This window comes from Mastigoproctus giganteus, chromosome 9 (genome assembly GCF_048544385.1).
Source record: "Mastigoproctus giganteus isolate SK-2022 chromosome 9, ASM4854438v1, whole genome shotgun sequence".
Taxonomy (NCBI): Eukaryota; Metazoa; Arthropoda; class Arachnida; order Uropygi; family Thelyphonidae; genus Mastigoproctus; species Mastigoproctus giganteus.
The window spans coordinates 195,237,079-195,258,392 of record NC_143583.1 but is presented as its reverse complement, the minus strand read 5'-3'; the positions used below and the strand labels follow the sequence as shown (position 1 = coordinate 195,258,392).

At 35.8% G+C, this 21,314-nt stretch overlaps 1 protein-coding gene across 4 annotated transcripts in view; it reads left to right on the top strand.

Annotated features, from left to right (window-relative positions):
- LOC150080999 (uncharacterized) overlaps positions 1-21,314 on the top strand; it is a 342,313-nt gene that overhangs the window by 299,565 nt on the left and 21,434 nt on the right. For all 4 annotated transcript variants that reach the window (XM_090381533.1, XM_090381534.1, XM_090381532.1 and 1 more), the window contains one exon: positions 7,334-7,498. In XM_090381533.1, the coding sequence (XP_090237659.1) occupies positions 7,334-7,498 (165 nt within the window). The remainder of the gene's footprint in view (positions 1-7,333; positions 7,499-21,314) is intronic.

The window sequence follows — 21,314 nt, the reverse complement described above, 5'->3', positions numbered from 1 at the left end:
GAGGACCATACTGGTTTGTGCTTTACTTGCTTCAAATCAGCAAGCATGATACAGAAAACAACCTGAGATAAAAGAAAGAAGTATATTTGCTATTTTTTATGTAAATGAAATATACTGTAATAACTTTCAGTTAGAAATTTTTTTTTTTTTTATGTAAACCCCAAACACGAGAGGTATTAGAACCTATAGTACTTAGTACCGTGCTTGGGTTGGAGATTGAGAAGGCGAAAGAAGATATTTGTTGACATTGGACTTGAACTTCTGTAGACTGTAATGTTCAGGAAATACGTATGAAGGAAGGTTGTTCCAGAAAACGGCAGTTGAATGAATAAACGAGGAAGATGAAAAGTTGGTTCTGTGAGTTTGAAGTTGGACAGTAAATGGATGTTGGCAGCACGTGTTCGGACTGTTTTGAAAGAGAGAGCGGGAATTATAGAAGACAATTCAGACGAACAGTGACCATGGAAGTATCTGTAGAAGAGGCATGCAGCAGAAACAGTACGTCTGTGAGAAAGCGAGTGGAGAGACTCTGTTAGAGATGAATCATTAACTAACCTAACTGCCCTCTTCTGAATGGAATCAAGAAGCCTGAGAGAGGTTTTGGAGGCACGACCCCAGATGTGGGAACAATATTCCGTGGCAGGGCGGATTTGCGATTTATACAGAGTGAGCAGCTGTTTGGAAGAAAAGTAACGCTGAGAGCGAAAGAGAAAACCAAGTTTTTTAGATGCAGAGGAAGCAATATTTGTAATGTGCTTGTGCCAAGAGAGATTAGAAGTCAGGGTAATCCCCAAAAGAGATATATCATTTTGCCTAGAAATCGGAGTGTCACCAAAGATAAGCATAGGTGCAGAAGAACCCTTTTTGCGAGATATAAGACAAGACTGAGTTTTAGAAGGATTAAAATCAACTAAGTGTTTTCACCCCACTGGAGAATTACCTGAAGATCAGCATTTAAGGAATTTGTAGTGGATATTCGAGAAGTTGAAGCTGATTGACCCGGGCAAGATTTCTCAAAATGGAGAGTGGAATGCAATGTTATCAGCAAAACTATGGATAGGATTTCCAGTCAATGGAAGAAGGTCATTAATATACAAGAGGAAAAGAGTGGGGAAAAGAACTGAACCTTGGGGTACATCGGCATTAGTGGAGAAGTTAGAAGACAGAGAGCCATCTACCATCACCCTCAGTGAGCAATCAGAGAGAAAACTGGATAACCAATTACAAAAAACAGTTGGAAAACCATAAGATGGAAGCTTGTTTAGAAGACCTTTATGCCAAACACAATCGAAAGCCTTTCAGATGTCAAGAGCAACTACAGCAGGCCCATGTTATAACGCGGTTTGCTTTACGCAGATTCGCTATAACGCTGTTCTTATATTATAACCCGTATCTGACTACGCTGTCTCAGATCACTATAACGCTCTTTTACAGATTGTATTTTTGGCATATTTAACGAAATCGTTTCATTTGATGGAGTCGATAGCTTGAAAATGAATAGCAAAACAACATTAAAACGTTTCCCATGCTCAGTGAAACTTTCTCGCACGCTAATTTAATTGCAGCACAGTGACTTTTTGCATAGTTCCGAGATCAAAATTTTAAAAAATGATCAAGTATATTGCTTGTAATATCTGCGTTATATGCATTTATCAAGTCTAGTCATCACTCAGTACCATATTAGACATCGTGCGAAACGGACAGTTTACTCGAACATTGTATCGTAATTAATGCAACCAACGCAGTTACATTTTCGAAGAGTTAATAATGGCCGATAAGAATGAAAAAGCAACAACATCTGAGTGCAGTACGAAGACTATAAATGTAAGAAAAAGACCGAATTTGAAAATGAAATTAGACGTTTTGAAGCGAATCAGTTCTGGTCAACGACAAGCGGATGTGTGCCATAATTTAGGACTTGCAAGTTTAATTGTAAGAACAATTATAAAAAAATAAAGAATTAATTTTAGCAGCGGGAAAGATAGCTGTTCCAGTGCAAGCAACTAGGGCTATGCCGGCTATTAGGATTGAAATGGAAAGACTTTTAACTAATTTTATTGAAGATAATATCCAATGCAGAATTCAGTTAAGTTAAATATTAAAAAAGAAAAAGAGAGAGAGAGAAAGAGATTAACCAATATGATTATCTGAAGAAAACTCACTTAAGGAAAAAAAAAAAAAAAAAAAGTGGAACCATTTAAAACTGGTAAGGGCTGGTTGAATAGATTTAAAAATCCAGGGAGAAGCCGCAAGTGCAGATCAAGGAGCCGAAACTTTCCAAAAAGAACTTGTTAAAATTATTGAAGAGGGGGTATTGTGTTATACTTCTCAACAAGTTTATAACATAGATTTTATTTTATTTTTTTTTTTTTTTTGGTAGTTGTTGGTGCATCGGCTTCTGTGGCCATAATGCACCTCCCAAGGTTTTTGCAGTACTTTGATCCAAGCCCGAGGTGGGATTCGAATCTGCGACCTTTGGGTTGCCAGGCAGGCACTTTACCTACCCAGCTAGCCAGGTCAGCTTATAACATAGATGAAGCAGATCTTTTGTGGAAACGAATGCCTAAAAGAAGTTTCATATTGAAAGAAGAAAAACACATGCCAGGTTTCAAAGTGGCGAAGGATCGGGTGACTTTATTGTTGGGTGGTAACGCTGCGGGGGATTTAAAATTAATACCCCTTTTAGTTTATTTAGAAGAGGGCCAAAGTTCAACCCAAAATCGACACATTTTTCTTGATTAAATTCATCAATTAAATTCATGATTTTAATTGGAATTTTAAGTTTAATTTTGATACGTAATTAGTTACCACATAATACGTATAATTATATACGTATGTAATGCAGAATATTTTATTTGTACAAATATTTGAATATTAAATATTTTCACCAACATTTGTGCGTCTTTTCACTACCATTTATTATTGATTAGGAAATATCCTATGGCACCGACCGCAACTCACAAATACATATGTTACCTTATGGGAATGCGGAGCTCGCTTAGCGCGGATTCACTTAGTGGTCTGTTTTCCCAGAACGAATTATCAGCATTAAGCGGGGGTCACCTGTACTTGTGTTTCACCGAACCAGTCCATTGAATTAGTCTATAAATGGGTAACATAAGCCAGAATATCACCAGTGGATCGACACTGACAGAATCCATACTGGCGATCATTGATCAGACGGAAGGTTTCTAGGTAGTTTAAGAGTTGGCGGTTAATTGATTTCTCCATTACTTTAGAAAGAGTAGAAGTAATTGCAATGGGACGATAATTGGGTGGGAGGGATTTGTCATCCCTTTTAAGAACTGGCTGGATATGAGCAAATTTCCAAGCAGAAGGAACAATGCCTTTGGAATAAGAAAGTGAAAAAAGGCAGCAAAGAATAGGAGTAAGTTCAGGAGCACAGGTTTTCAGAACAAGTGGAGAAATACCATCGGGACTTGGAGCTTTCTTAGCATCAAGATTCGTCAAAATCCTTCTGACATCCTTTTGACGGAAGACCACAGGAGGCATTGAATGGAGCGTGTTGGAAATGGTGGGAGGTGTTTTATCAAGATCATTAATGCATGAGTTGGAAGAAAAATGGGATGCTAGCAGGTCAGCTTTATCCTTGGCTGAAGTGACAACAGAACCATCCGGTTTGGACAGAGGTGGAAGCAGAGATGGGCAAAGGTTGTGGCCAATAGCTTTGGCAAGAGACCAGAATGCTCGGCTACCATTAGGACAAGAAGCAAGTTTACTACTCTTAGCCTGTTCAAACTCTAGTTTGGACTGATTAATAACTGCTTTACAATTGTTGCAAGCTTTGGCGTAAGCAGAAAATGAAATTGAAGAATTAGAAACAAGCCAATTACGATATGCAACATTCGAGATTTTAGAGTGGAGTGTAGGATAAAGGATTCCATTCCTGCAAGAATAATTTCACTGACACGATCTGTGCTAACGTTGACATCAGAAGTTTTGAAACAGTAATCTGACCAAGGAAAAGAAGAAAAGAAGTCTCGCATGTCATCCCATTTTGCATTCTTGTAATGCCAAACAACACGAGGTTGGGAATAGCCATGAGATAATGGTCCTATTGGAGAAGAGACAATCACCAAGTTGTGATTGAAGTGCCTAAAGGACCTCTCACTTCGACCATGTACTTAGAAGGGCTGTTTGTGAGAAAAAGATCAAGTGTATTGGCTGTATGATTAGGATTGTCCGGTATTCTTGTAAGTAAATGAACAATCTGTGTAAGGTTATTAGTAATTGCAAAAGCCTCAGCATCTCGGCCAGCTGGATTTGTGAACATTAAAATCACCAAGGAAAATTACCTCACTGTTAGGAAAGTTGGACTGGAGAAAGTCAAGTTGCAAAGAGAGGACGTCAAAGAGTTCCAAGTGATTAGTGGAGTTGGGAGAACGGTAGAGACAAGAGATGAATTTGACAGAATGAGGTAGAGAGATTTTAAGCCAGAGAAGATCAAAGAGAGGAGATTCCAAATTGCCAAGTCTCTGACAGGAAATATCAGAACGGACATATCCACAAGTACCACTTTTGAGTCGAAAGGAATCATACAGCGAATAATTTGGGCATCTGACATGAGCAGTAGTTGAATCAACCGATAACTGAGATTCTGTCAGAAAAAGTACATGGGATTTAGCAGACTGCAAATGGAAATGAACTAGGAAGTGTTTGGGAGGTTTAGATCTTTTCGCAGATAAGCTTACTCTATTAGTTTGACAATTCAAGGTGTATTCAATAGTAAGAAAGTGGGGGGGGGGGGCATACTGTATGAAGTAATGAAATTTTTGGATATGGATTACACATGGTAAGAATATACCCAGATCCTTGACATAACATAGCCTCGACAATGCTCCCCGCATACACACTACTCGGACTCCCTCCAGTCACTATCTGGCAGAGTAGAGGTAGCAAGATTATACACTAGCTGATCCAGAAGCCTCCTAGAGAGTTACCAATAGGTTCGGTCCAGTGTACTAACTAGTGACCAGCCTGCGAACACCGTTTTAGAGCTGTACCCTCGAAATGTAAGGAATAGTGGATCTCGCCACAATGTTCATCGTAACCTCAAAAGTCATCAATCATACTGCATGATGGAAGAGATAGCGAAGGGTTGACCGGAACTTAACTCTAGAGACTAAACATGGGTTCCACCACTTCAAGCCTCCAATAAGCAAAGTGGTGGTATTGCACCAGTTGATGAGAGTAATCTACCACCTAGTACTGCCTGGTAACATAGAGGGGTGACATTCCTCCATTTGGTGTGGGCGCCACACCTCGACCCCTGCTTACGTTGGTTCACACCTGCGTGGTCACCCACCATGTACTTGTGCATGTAGGTTATATCCAGGATTACTAACAGTCCCACCATCGTGAAGGTGCAAGCAGAGGATTTGGCTGTCACAGACCGTCCGGACTTCGCCGAAATTGGGTCCACTTGACTTGAGTGTCACCCGAATATCAGTTCCATCAGCATTTTAGACTCCCAGGTAGCAAGTACAGCTTGTCTGGCATATCTGAGAGAATGTCAGTGACAACCTCATGGACAATTTTTAAATCTATACAACAAAAACTGCCAAAAAAAATATCCAAACTGAGTGATAAATAAAGTGTACAATTTATTTTAAAGAAGACTAGAAAAACTCAACATATTACCACCAAACTGAGAGAACAAAACATTGCTGCAAATGGGTAAAGAATGTGGTGTTGTGTAATTATTTAATTTAGTAAATAAGTCTTGTTACAGATTTTGGTGTCAATATCATATACAGAGAAAGAAATTAGAATTAGTATTATAATAGCTAAATTATGCAAGGAAGTGGGGTTTTTTTTCTGCATCTGCCAAAATATATATATGTACAGTAAATTCGCAGTTTCGCGTATTCGTTGTTGCTGATTTAATATAAAATGAAACCTAAAAAAATGTGAATTTTTAAACGCCGTGAACATTTTTTGCCATAAAAAAACATGGGCGTGGCTAAAAAATTATCTTTCCCGGTCAAAACAGAACTCAGTGGGTGGGGGGAGAGGGGTGACAAAATCGCGAGCGTGGATGTTTCTCGCTAATCCTTGTTCAATATGTGTTATTGCTTGTCATGGAAGGTTTCGTCGTTTGCTTTTAATTTATATGCTTATAAATTGAATAAATTTATCAATTTATAAATTGATATGCTTACAAAAGTGATAAATCTACCGTTTTGCAGTGTAAAACAGACTTTTTCGATTGTGTTAACGGAAGAAAGTGACTTTATTGTGGACAAGTTCTTTCTAACCCATACAAAAATATGGCTACGAATAACAAGGGAAATGTGAAAAGATCAAAGGTGATGACATTAGCGAATAAAATTGAGTTATTAGACAAAATTTCTAATGGTGAAAGTGTCTCCTCAGTGGCAAAACATTATAAAATCAATGAGTCAACGGTACGATCGATCAAGAAATCAGAAGAAAAAAATCCGCCGTAGTGTCCGTGAAAATGCGCTAATTGCTTCAAAAATTTGCTCTGTAACTCGTAGTGTTAAATTAGAAAAAATGGAAAAGGCTTTAAATCTGTGGATAGAACTCAAAATAAAATTCCGTTAAGTTCACTCATCATTCTTGAAAAGGCAAAACTCCTTTATCAACACTTGCGGAACTGGTGATAGCACTGGCGGGATGAGTTTTTTAGCTAGCAAAGGTGCTGGTTTGAAAGATTTGTTTGAAATTTCTAATAAATATTACATTTAATATTAAGTTGTTTCTTATTTTCATTTCGATGCCATATGCTTGCATTTCACTATGTACTGTCTCTGTACATAGTCATATTATGAAGGTACATATAATATATACATAGACAAAATTTTAGACTAGTGTTTCTTATATATTTCATACTTTGGAATGGAACCCCTTTATTACTATGGGAGCCATAACTCAGTATTCGCGTTTTCGGTATTCGTGGCATTTCTCAGGAACGTAACTCCCGCGAATAGCGGGGATTTACTGTATTTTAATGACAAATGTTAACTACAATTTAATTTAATTTAATTTAATTTCATAAATGCAATATTTCATACAGGCTCAAGAAAATATATATAGCCCATTGAGAATTTTACTCTAAACATATCCCATTCAAGAAATATCTTTATGTACAAAGAGCACTCACAAAAAATTATATATACATAAGGTTCAGAAAGAACATTTTGCAATCTTTTCTGATTAGATAATTGTAGTTTGTAAAGTTTCAGATATCATATTCCATTTTGTGTTTTTTTTTTTTTTTTTTAATATAAAAAATTCTTTTTGTTTCTTTAAAATTGTTAATTCTAATGATTATGTTCAATTTCATTAGGCCAAGATCAGACCTCTACTCCACCACGAATTGGAGGAGGAACAGGACAAAGGGCAAATCGTAATCGTGATCAAGAGTGCCGTAGTAGCCAGCCTACAAGCAAAGAAGAGATAAATGATATTGTTTCCTTAGGTAAAAGAAAAACAAGAGGAAGTGGTTCTTCAGGTAAATTATGTGTAATTTATTTTGTAAACTTGCTTATTTTTTAAATTATATATTTTGTTTGTTTTTGATGATCTCTAGATTGAACACCAGGCATGAGTACTTCAGATGTTGATTGATGAAATAATGGCATAATTCCAATTAATATTTGATATAAGTAAAGGAAAAATCTTATAAAAATGTATTCAAAACATCAGTCTAGCAAGGAAATTTTGCCATCTGTTTCCGATGTGAATTAGCTCTGCTTTCATTGAATGAAAATTTGAATAAAAAATAATATCCGGGCTCAATTAAAACATATTTAAGTCTTATAAAAATTTTGTTACAAAGTCACTTTTGTCATTTAGATATTCATTCCATTGCACTGCTTTTTTTTGACTTGAGCATGCAAATTGAATGTCATAACTTTTTTCACTAAACCAAAAACACAAAAGTTGCATTTTGACAAATCTGGACAGCATTCAGGGTGTGCATCTTAATGGCCTGAATTAGGTTGGAAAAGTGTATAAGCGTGTGTTATCATGATGAAAGGTGATTCCTTCTGTAAGTTGTCTCATTCATTTGCATTATATGCTTAGGTGCAGACAGTTCAGTTTCAGCATACCATTCTGAGCAGGCTGGAAAAAATTATGCTGTTAACATTATAGAACCTGATGCCATTGGCATCAGGTTCTTTAATGTCAACACTAAAAGGCCATTGTTTCCTGTGGGAATTGTCAGATGGATATTGTTTTGTTCTTGGAGACTAAGGATGCTATCTTTGCCACACTATTACTGGTTTTTCAGTTTGTCAGCTTCACTACATACAGCCAACATTCTGTTATGGATTTCTTGTGTTTCTTGCCCTTCAGCAGTTAAAAATTGACCCACTGATCCGTTTTTGATCTACTGTGTTTCAAATGCCATGTGAAAAATTACATGCACAATTATAACAAAAAGCAAACAAAATTAATTAGGTTTGTAATAAACTAGCATGTCAATGTTACTTTGAGTGCTGCATTTATAACAGTCACACATCCAACATGTTTTAATTGAACAACCCTCATTGATGACGTTTTTCTTATATAGCTGCCAATTACCCCAGGGGCTCACATTTGGTGAGTATGGGCTTGGCACACCCAGGGTCCTGAGCTAGATGTCATCATTCTTCTCTTCTACTTCTGACTCTTGTTCATTCTCTTTTGCACTTTCCGGTTTATTATGGTTTTCTGTTACTGCAAAGAATTATAAATGGGTAGTAAACTCGATGTTATTGCATTTGCAAAAATACCAATAGCTGGAATTTTTTTGTGTTATTATGGTGAAATGTGTTTCCCTTTTACTGAAATCTTCAATCATAAAAAACATAATTAAATTTTCAGAATCTTTTCATTTCTTTTTTTTTTTTTTTTAAGCTTCGTAAACTTTATCCTCCATGCAAATTGTGTTAGTTGCAATTTATGTGTTCCATTAAAAAATACTTATGCATCTATTGAAATTTATAAAGAAAAGAGATTATCTTGGCAACAAATGCCTATTGAAGCATTTCTGAAGAAGACGACTCCTTGTGCAACAAACCAACGAGTGCCGAGCCAATAATAAGTGATCAATAAATGTGCATTTAGTCGATGACGAAGAATAAATATTCTTTAAAATTTGTAAGTCATAAATAATTTCTTTATTATTATAATTTGCTTGATTTTACAGGCTATGTTTTAATTTCTTTCGATAAATCAATCATTGTTTAAACAAACTAATTTCATTGTTGAGAACGTAACCCCTATTTTTAACATTGTCTGTGGGATTTAATTCCCGCTTTACGAATACATGCTAGGAATGAATTAACTCGTAAAGTTGAGAACTACCTATATATATATATATACACGCAGTGCTTTTTTTGTGAAAAAAAAAAAAAAAAAATAGGTGCCGGTGTTCATTCTTTGCTATCGGGAAAAATTTTAAATTAAAAGGATATGAAAATTACTCTAAAAATTTTTTTTCCTGATATTGTTACCTTAGTAGTAATGTTTTTAGAATAAGAACAACAAATTAAGTATATTAAAAGTTTATTAAGCATAAATTTATTATTCAAGTATATAAAAAAATAAGTAAAATGTGAGTAAAATAAGTAAAAAATAATAACATAAGTAAAAATAATTTCATAATAAGTTTTTGTAGAATATTCCAAAACAAATTTTTATTAAATTTTCATCTGACACCCTATGCTGACTTCTTTTCTTCCTCTTTGTGTGTCAGTTTCTGAATGACGTTTCCGAAGCAGCCACGAATCAACATATTTTGCTGGATCAAAGCGGGTCAGCAGTGGGCCTACAATTTTAAGAAACAGTAGTGACGAAACTGTTTTTGTCATCAACGAAGCACTGATTGGGCTGACGATCAGATTCATTTGTGAAAATCCTTGTTCACATTCACTCGATGAAATTGGTATCGTACTCAGAGCGTTCATCAAATGCTTCAATTCTTCCGAAACTTCTTATCAATTAGGTATCCCCGAAATCCACAAATTGCATCTCTTTCATTTAACTGTAACCTAATTGACAATTTTCTAACTTCATTTTCACCAAATGCCAACAATTCATGTTTAGAAGGATTAATACCTTCATTGTCCTTGTTTTCCTTCTCTTGTCATCAGTATTGTCACTAGTTGTTAAATTTGAATTTTTTATTTTCTTTTTCTTTTTTTTTGAAACTGTGCAAAATGTCGGTGTTATTCGGATATTCAGGTACTGTGACCATGTAAACAGATAGGGAAAATTTACGGAAAAATGTGGGTAACGCACTTCCACGAAACAACAGATGATTATTTGTTGGGGTAAAAGAAAATCACTTTTCTAATTCTCGAACGGGACGCTTGCAGTTGATTCACAGCGGTGTCCAACCTACGGCGTGAGGAAAGTGAACTGAAATAGCATTTTAGATTTTGTTAATTATCAAAAAAAATTTTTATCATTAAATGTTTTGTTCAGTAAATGTAATTGTGTATTGTACTTAATAAAATTTTCGAATATTTTCAATTTTACTTTTACATGCAACAAGATAAGGAAAATGTAACACACTAAAGAAATCTTTGAATTTTTTTGAATATGGCCCCTGTACAGGAAAAGGTTAGACACCACTGCAGTAGAAGGTGAGCCAGGCCCATTGGGAATACACCTTGATCTGCTCGTTCTTGACTAGCACAACTTCATATGTGAGACAGCTGGTCAGATAGGTTTTACCAAGTGCCACTAAGTTGTAGAATGATAATTCCTTTAGCTCTCTTAATTCACGCAGCAGCACTAATTGCCTAAATTGCTTGAAGGCCAGAAATGTGAACAGTGCATACCGAGTTAATTCTCTCCTAACCCGTTCGCTATACGAAAATTTTCTTCGCTCAACAGAAACTATTTTAAATGTAACTTCCGAGGGGAATTCAAAATAATTCGCTATAAAAGGACTTCGTTAAACAGAGGTCCGACTGAGTAATTTAGAATTATAAAAATGGTTATACAGTTTTATATAGAACATATCGTAACAATAGACAGTAAAAACATTTATGGAATATTACAAATTTCGAAGTGCACTGCAGCTAAATGTCACACGTCGCTGTTAATAAAGGTGCTGGTATGCCATACCGTTGTGTATCATCCAAAAAAAAGCACTGTGTGTATATATATATATATATATATATATATATATATATATACATATTTTTTTTTTTTTTTTTGATTCAATGCAGGTATTTTTTTATTTCCAACACACAATGTATACTACCCTACCATTAATACCTGGACATCCCTACGTTGATAGTTGGTCACTTTTTGCTCAAGCACCACATATCAGACAACTATAAATATGCTTGTATGCCACAATCGACAGAGTTAAGACTTCCAGCACATATTGATAATAGGGTCCCACATAAGCATTTGGTCTGTACGTGACATTTCAGTGGTACTAAACATCCCTACATCAACAATTGGCAATGTGTTCTGAAATTGGAACCGGTCCAATGTTGACACCATCAAGAAACAATCTAGAAACCTCAAGCTGATGGAATGTGACAAGACAGCTCTACAAAGAATTGTCTGCTTGGAATGCAGGTTGATGTCATCACAGGCAAATACCATCAGCAAGACATTTGAAACACATGTTAGCACCAGTAAAGTGTGTAAGACACTGCATAATATGGGTTACCATGGTGTTGATGTCTAGCTTGGTGTAAGGCCCACTGTCCTTGTACCGTAGACCAACGGAAAGCTGTATTTTGGAGTCGTGGTATATGGTAGACCAGTTGGTCGTGTCTGGGTGTGGAGAATGCCCAGAAAAAGCTACCTGTCAGGCTGTATTGTTCTGACAGTGAAGTTTGACAGAGGTAGCATGATCACCTGAGGCTGTTTTTCATGGTTTGGCCTGGAACCATTGGACAGAACAATGAATGTCGAGGTCATTCAAAGTATCCTGGACAATAAGGCATTACCTATGTTGTAAGAGCATGTTGGAAAGGTCCATACCTGTATCAACAGGACAAGGTCCCATGTCATATTGCTCACATTGTGATGGATTGGTTAGAGTTCATGAGCATTGGAAAAGTTGGCCTGGCCAGTCCAGAGCCATGATCTCAATCCTCTAGAGAACTTTTGAGATAAATTGGATCGTTGTGTGCATGCGAAGATAGACTGCCCAAAAAACACCTGTGCTGGCCACTTTGAAGACCAAATAACAGAAAATATCAAAACACATTCGAAAAAACTGGTAAAGGAAGACACAGAAGACTCATCACCACAAATATCAGAAAAGGCTAAAGATTTCAGCACATCTTATTAGTTTCCAGTAAATAAAGGTTATTTGTAGATATGTGGGGCTATTGTAGATATCTGAATATTAATAGTAGGGCAGTGTATAATATGATACAGCCCAGGGATGATTTCTTCTCTCAATATAGAAATTAATAAAATAACTTGAATTTTATGAAAAACTAATGTCATTAAAGATAAATTTCTAGAAATATGAGAAAACATACCTCCCTTTCCTGCCAATAAATTAGTAATAGCCACTTTCTTTGCTAATTACAGTTATAAAAAACCAATGAGAGACAAATGAAAAGACAATATGCCCAAAGGTCAAAACAGGTTGATAGATGACAAACTGATCAGGACTACACCACAATATTTTTGCATTGCCTAACTCAGTGTTTCTCAACCTCTTTGTTGCTGTGGCACACTTTTAAAGACACTAAAATTTTGCAACATACTGCTATACTCATATATTTACAAATGGGAAGAAGTTATTTCTGTTGAGTATATATAATAATACACTTATTATTTGTTTTAAATGCTTTTAATATCTCTTTTTTGAACATACATGAATTACGTGAAATTTAAAAGGAAATGTGTAAAAAATTAACATAATTATATAAAATCAAACAAAAAAAATCCAACTATAACATTTTAATCGGCAAGATAGTTGGGTTTGATTGGAGGCGCACAGTTTTTTAATGAGATTTTATTGTGGATAGGCCTACTCTCAGCTTCTCTTCTGCTGACTTGTCTCTGTCTCTCGCTCGCTCTTTTTGTTTAATTCATTTAAAGCAGAAACTCCTGTTTCACACAAGTAGGAAGTGGAAAACGACAATAAAATTCTAATTGTCTTTTCCGAAATTCATTTTGAATTTGGATCCATAATTTTCTAATATTAGTGTTATTAAAGTGAATTTCAAGTGACTGGTCACTACAGATCTCAACTAATCCTTCTTCCTCCTGCAGATTGAGTTCTAATGTCGGGAGGTTTCTTGTTGCAAATGGGTCTCTTACCCACAAATATTTTTTTGGTATTAAAGGATGGGAAGTAATGCTCAATTTTTGTGTTTAACAGCTCTAATGTTTTGCTTATTACATTAATTATTTTAGTATAATTCATTTTGGCAGTCACGGAAAACATCTAAATTTTTTTCATTTACATATTTTTCCATATACTCAACTTTTCTTTAAAGGTGAACAACTCGCCAGTAGAAGTGAGTAAATTTTCCTCTGAGCCTTGCATACTGATATTTAATTTATTAAGCTGTGTGAATAAATCTGCAAGAAAAGCTAATTTACAGCACCAAATTTCATCACTTAAGTAATCACAAAATTCTGATTGTTATAGTGAAAAAAAATAGCCACTGAACTCAGTATGCATTATTAAAAGAAAAATTATCACACCAGTTCCTCACATAATTTTCCCGAACTACATATTTTTTGTGGTGTAGTTTTGATATAATTGACCATTTTAACCACTTGATCACGTACAAGTTTTAAATCTGGTACGACAGCCTTCGCTACTAGAACTTCTCTGTGCATAAAACTGTGTTGTAATAATATTTAAATTGTGTCATTTTTCAAAGTTACAAATCCTTTTAACGATCCTGTCATCGCAGTAGCACCATCAGTACAAATGCCAACATGACTTCCATAATATACCACATTATTCATTACTTTGTAAATATACAGACTGGTTATAGCAAAAATAATCATTACTAATAATTATTAGTAATTTCAAAATGGTACTGTAATTTTTTTTATATATATATATATTATTTTATTTTTTTTTTCATCTTCCTCTCTCCCAAAATATTTTCATGATAACCCAACATGCTGGTAAAAGAAGACTTTCTGTAATCAGACAAGGTTTTTTTTTTTTTCCACCAGTTCTGCTACTAAATAGCAGGATTCTTGTGCTTTATCAGATATTTTAGCCATATTATAAAATTCTGTACCTTGTTTTCTAGTAGAGGCCTGCAGTCTTTTAAAATACTCAATAGATTTGGACGATAAATTCTCGTGTTTTGTGTAAAAATTACACTGCAATTTACTCGGCACCATTTTCAGCCACATACCACACATAAAGATAGAGGACAATCTTGGGTATGAAAATCTCCTCACCAAATAATTATCATCATATTTACGACAACGTTTTCTTCTTTTTTGATGTTGATGATTGCTTGTTTTTGTCATTTTCTCCAAGCTCGTTATCAAGTTGCTTCTTTTGATATCCTTTCACTAAAAAATTATTCATCGTTAATAATTTCTAAAAAAAATTAAAGTTAAATTCCTAGACTGGATTGATATAGTTCATTGAAAATACCTATAGAATATTGATATTTTAGAGATATAAAAACACAAAAAGTACTTTTAAAACAACAGAAATTTCTTACTGTGCTGCTTACACGTTGCACTTATACAATTGAAAAATGCACTGTAGGGTGCTTGAGAGAGACACCCAGGCACCTTACAGGTGCATTGATATTACATTGACCACCATAAGGTGCTCGGATCAGTGAAACATAAATAAACAAATTTTTTTAAAATTAATTTTTATTATAAAACTTGGATTTATTATTATTATTTTTTTTATTTGCATTTTCCGAGGCTCACTTGAATCCTACTTGTGGCACACAGGTTGAGAAACACTGGCCTAACTCTTATATATACGCTTTAAAAAAAAGTGTGTTAATGCAGTAGAATTAATCAGTAATTCTACTGATGTTGTGCCATTGGGGATTTGTGTTGGTGTGCTGATATGATCCAGGGAAGTCTACAACTTCATATATTAAATAAACACTTCTAGCAGAAACTGTATAACTACGAATAAATTTGGTAAATTGTGGGTTTGTTTGGTGGTCAGCTGACCTTCTATTTTGAATTCCTAAGACCAGTGCAGGTATGGGCGTCTGCTGGCTCAAAACAGAATTCATGGATAGGAAGTTGCCAACAGCATTTTCAGAAGCATTAAGTTAAATTTTGTTGTATTTAACTTTGACTTAAATATAATCATATTAAGAGGACAAATTCATCATTAAACAGTTCAACAAGTTTTGTGCACCAAATTAAAATGAATTGATTTCACAAAAACACACCCCGTCACCACCAAATACGGAGGATGCGGATAAGTAAGGGTATGACCACCACATATCCCGGAGCAATATGGCCTTAGTTGCTAATGCTCCTAAAAACCAAATAAACAACAAAAACACACAGTTTCCAATACTTTTCAATATCAGTTCTATCAATTTCAGTAAGAGAATCTACTAGGCGATATAATGAAAGAAGAAACCTTATGTGTAGCATGCACTTTCAATTCTCATACTGGAGAACTGACAAGTACAGAAGGAAGTTTGGATGGACTGGGCTAGCCAGGTAGTGAGTAAAGTGCCTGCTTGGCAACCCAAAGGTCACAGGTTCAAATCCCGCCTCAGGTTTGGATCAGAGTAAAATGCAAAAACTTTGGAAGGTGTATTATGGCCACAGAAGCTGATGCACCAACAACTAACAAAAAGAAAAAAAAAGAAAAAAAGGAAGCTTGAGGTATAATAATTATCACAAATCATATTTTGCCATTTTTTACAATTCCTCATACTACTACTGAATATGAGAGGATGTTTAGCCAGGTGAGAAAAACAAATACCCAGTTCAGATCTCTTTCTGGGTAAGCTTTGGAAATGCTCTTCACAGCCAAGTCCAGACAGCAGGGCCATTTTTATAAACACTGACTCAACATTTCTAAATAGGACAAATCTGCAACAGTATCTTTCTTGAAGAATCATAATCAGTTGACATCTAAAAGACAGTCTAAACTGAAATCTACAGACAAAAAAGTCCTAGGTAAATTAATATTTCATAGCATACTGTACATTTAATAAGCTTTTCTGAGTACTGAAGATAAACAATCCTCTGGCTGTATTTTAAAATAAAATGGGTATTATTATCAATGAAATGTAATTTCTAGTGCAGTTTGAACTTTTAAAAATCCTCTTTTTTTATAAAAATTTCCCCATCTCCTCCTTTTGGGAGAGGAAGAACTTGCTTTTTGCAAAAATCTGCTGTATATGTCAGGATGACAGTTGGGAATATATTTAAATGAAAATATATTATCAGGCTTAATGTCCAAGTTTGCAGACGATATAAAGGTTGGCAGGGTTGTTAATGACACTAATGACAGTACACTGCTGCAACAGGATCTAGAAAAGTTGAGCAGATGGGCTGAGAGGTGACAAATGTAAAGTAACGTATCAACTCTGTGGTACCACACTGACAGTGGTAGAGAATAAAAGGGACCTGGGGGTAATTGTGCAGGCAGATATGAAGTTTTCTGAACAGTTCAGGCTCATGGTGTCTTGTCAATGATATACAGGAATTTTTATAGCAGGTATAAGGAGGTGATTATTCCCTTGTATAAGGCAATGGTCAGGCCACACCTTGAGTACTGTATACAGGTCTGGAGGCCTCATTTTAAGAAGGATGTAGAGCTGTTGGAACGAGCACAGAGAAGCAACAAGATTAGTGAACAGAACAAAGGGTTGCTCTTACGAAGAAAGGCTTAGGTTTTGCAAATTACAGTGTCTGGAGACTAGGCACCCGCGGGTGATCTGATTGAGGTGTATAAAGTCTTGAATGGTTTGAGCATGCTCAATGCTGATGGGATTCTTCCTCTTGCTCAGAATAATCACCTGAGAGGGCATAAATTCAAATTGAGGAAAGACGGCTGTGGGATAGATGTGCGGAAGTTTGCCTTTAGCCAGCAGGTGGTTGATTGCTGGAACAAACTTCCATCTGTCATTGTAGAAATTGATAGTTTAAATAGATTCAAGGCAGAACATGACAAACATTTGGAGTGAGGGGCTGGGTGAAATTAGGGTTTTTTTTTTTTTTTTTTTGGCTGATGCTATATAAGCTTGCTTTCTTGCATCATGTGCCCTTGCTAATATATATCCCCTTCATTTTCTTCTACCTATTAAGCAGTCTTAATGGTGCAGATTTTGAGTACAACCGCTGTGGAATTCCATGCACAATAAATGTTTGTAGAATTAATTTGGAACCCATGTATAGAATTTTAATTTTATAAGCTCAAATTCTCTGGGCAGTCTTCACTGTGTGATGGGAAAATGCAGATTGCCCCACCACACAATGCAGTAAAATTTTATGTGGTTTTATTATTTAGACAGTGCAACATATAACAGGTTATTTATACATTCAATAACTTGCTGGTGAATGTTACACTAAACACACTAATATTAAAATTTTTCTGACATTTTTCTTGCAGAAGAAATGCCACCAAAACTTACTGCAAATTTTTTTCAATTTTGGTGAAATGAAATTAATCAAATTGAAGCATACTTCCATATGCCACAGCATACTTGGCATATTTAATAAGCAAATACTAAAAATTGGTTGTCCGAAAAGTTGCTTAATAGACACAATGGGTTACATCCATCAGACAATCAAAATACTAAAATACAATTCAAGAAAAAGTTCTTCACACTGAATGCTTTCAAAATTTTAACTGATTACAGTATTGTTGTGAATAATAGGCTGAACTTTTCAATAAATTCAAAGTTGTAAAATAGTGCCTTTAAAAAGTACACTTTGAGTATCATCACATCTGTCATCGTTCCACTATTCCACGGATCGACATATGAAGCCTCGCACCATGCCCTGTCCACGTACTTCTCTCCGTCATTGATTTCACTCCAGTTTCCTCCTGTCTTAATGACATTGGTCTTTATCATGTCCTACCACCTCATTCTTGGTCCTTTGTTCTTTAATTGTAAAAATGCCTCTCGTACACTGAGTATAAAATGTGAAAATATTATTGGTATGGAATTTGAAATTGATGATAACTTATTAGTTGATTTTGTTTGCTTAAATATTTTATTTTAAGAGTTGAATGAAAATAATAATAACTGGCTTAGTAGATCTTGTTATGGGCAGTGTCATTGCTTATTTTATTTATTTGTTTGCTCTTGAAATATGAAGTTCATATTTCAGGAGCAAACTTTAGAAAATGAACAATTTTGTTGCTTTTTGTTTGCCATTTTGGAACATATTAAAAATGCTAAAAAAATTTGCAGAAATAAATATTCAGTGGTCAGACGAATGAAATCATGTGGATGTAGAAACCACTAATTTCATTATGTTAGGTAAATTTAACGTACGAATGAGGTAGGAAGAAGTTCAAAAAAATATGATTGAGTAAAACATTTGACTCCTAATTTATTCCATCTCTTCCATCATGCAGTATGACTGATGACTTTTGAGGTTAGGGTGAACATCATGGTGAGATCCGATCTTCCTTACATTTCAAGGGTACAGCTCTAAAACGGTGTCCGCAGGCCAGCCGCTAGTTAGTACACCGGACCAAACCTATTGATAACTCTTTAAGAGGCTTCCGGGTCAGCTAGTGTATAATCTTGCTACCTCTACTCTGCCAGATAGTGATTGGAGGGAGTCCGAGTAGTGTGTATTCAGGGGGCATCGTCAAGGCCACATTACGTCAAAGATCTCGATATATTCTTACCATGTATATGCCATATCCAAAAATTTCATTACTTCATACAGCATGTCCCCCCTCCCCACGTTTTCTTACTATTGAATACACCATGAATTGTCAAACTAATAGAGTAAGCTTATCTGCGAAAAGATCTAAACCTCCCAAACACTTCCTAGTTCATTTCACAAATATACTGGTCTCACTTCTAATTGCAATGATGTCCATTTCCACTTGCAGTCTGCCAAACCCCATGTACTTTTTCTGACAGAATCTCAGTTATCGGTTGATTCAACTACTGCTCATCTCACTTGTCCCAATTATTCACTGTATGATTCCTTTCGCCTCAAATGTGTACTTGTGCATATGTCCATTCCGATATTCCCTGTCAGAGACTTGGTAATTTGGAATCTCCTCTTTATGATCTTCTCTGGCTTAAAATCTCTCTACCTCATTCTGTCAAATTCATCTGTTGTCTGTACCGTTCTCCCAATGCCACTAATCACTTGGAGCTCTCTGACTTCCTCTCTTTGCATCTTGACTTTCTCCAGTCCAACTTTCCTAACAGTGAGATAATTTTCCTTGGTGATTTTAATGTTCACAACTCCAGCTAGCTTCCATTTTCTAGTCACACCGACCCAGCTGGTCGAGATGCTGAGGCTTTTACAATTATTAATGGCCTTGCATAGATTGTTCATTTACCTACAAGAATACCAGACAACCCTAACCATACAGCCAACACGCTTGATCTTTTTCTCACAAACAACCCTTTTAAGTACACGGTCGAAGTGAGTGGTCCTTTAGGCACCTCAGATCACTAAGTTTGTCTCTTCTCCAATGGAGCCTTTATCTCATGGCTATTCCCAACCTCGTGTTGTTTGACATTACAAGAATGCAAAATGGGATGACCTGCTTGATTTCTTTTCTTCTTTTCCTTGGTCAGATTACTGTTTCAAAACTTCTGATGTCAATGTTTGCTCAGATCTTGTCCTTTACCTAAACTTTGGTTTTCCAATAAATGTGCTAAGCCTGTTGAAGAGAAGAATGTAGCATATCGTAATTGGCTTGTTTCCAATTCTTCAGTTTCATTTTCTGCCTACACCAAAGCTCGAAACAATTGTAAAGCAGTTAGCATCCCATTTTCCCAGACTAAGAGTAGAAACTTGCTTCTTGCCCTAATGGTAGCTGCGCATTCTGGTCTCTGGCCAAAGCTATTGGCTGTAACTTTTGTCCATCTCTGCTCCCACCTCTGTCGTCAATTCAGCCAAGGATAAAGCTAACCTGCTAGCATCCCATTTTTCTTTCAATTCATGTATTAATGATCTTGGTAAAACACCTCCCACCATCCCCAATACGCTCCATTCAATGCCTCCTGTGGTCTTCCGTCAAAAGAATGTCAGAAGGATTTTGATGCTAAGAAAAGCTTTAGGTCCTAATGGTATTTCTCTACTTGTTCTCAAAACCTGTGCTCCTGAACTTACTCCTATTGTCTGCCGCCTTTTTTCACTTTCTTATTCCAATGGTGTTTTTCCTTCTGCTTGGAAATTTGCTCATATCCAGCCGGTTCCTAAAAAGGGTGACAAATCCCTCCCATCCAATTATCATCTCATTGCAATTACTTCTACTTTTTCTAAAGTAATGGAGAAATCAATTAACCGCCAACTCTTAAACTACCTAGAAACCTTCTGTCTGATCAACAATCGCCAGTATGGATTCCGTCAGTGTCGATCCACTGGTGATAGTCTGGCTTACGTTACCCATTTATGGACTAATTCAATGGAAAGGTTCAGTGAAACACAAGTAGTTGCTCTTGACATATCAAAGGCTTTCGATCGTGTTTGGCATAAAGGTCTTCTAAACAAACTTCCATCTTATGGTTTGCCAACTGTTTTTTGTAATTGGTTATCCAGTATTCTCTCTGATCACTCACTGAGGGTGATAGTAGATGGCTCTGTCTTCTAACTTCTCCACTAATGTGGTGCCCCAAGGTTCAGATCTTTCTCCCTCTGTTTTCCTCTTGTATATTAATGACTTTCATCCATTGACTAGAAATCCTATCCATAGTTTTGCCGATGATAGCACATTGCATTCCATTTTCAATTTTGAGAAACCTTGTCCTGCTCAATCTCGAATCTTCAACTTCAATCTTCAACTTCTTGAATATCTGCTACCAATTCCTTAAATGCCAATTTTCAGGTAATTCTCCAGTGGGGCAAAGACAACTTAGTTGATTTCAGTCCTTCTAAAACTCAATCTTGTCTTTTATCTCGCAAAAATTCTGGGTGGTAGAGGCCGACAGTTTGGGGAAATTCAAAGGTCATCTGGATAGTACTTTCGGGCGCATAGGATGATAGGTTTAATTTCCTTTTTATTTATGTTTTTTTTTATTTATTAATTATTATTATTTAGTTATTTATTTTATTTATTTATTTATTTTTTGTTTTTATCATTGTTTTGTTCGGATTTTTTTTTTTCGCCTGGTGCAGCATAAGCCATAGGCTTTCTTGCACCATGCGGCCGTTACTAATACTAATACTAA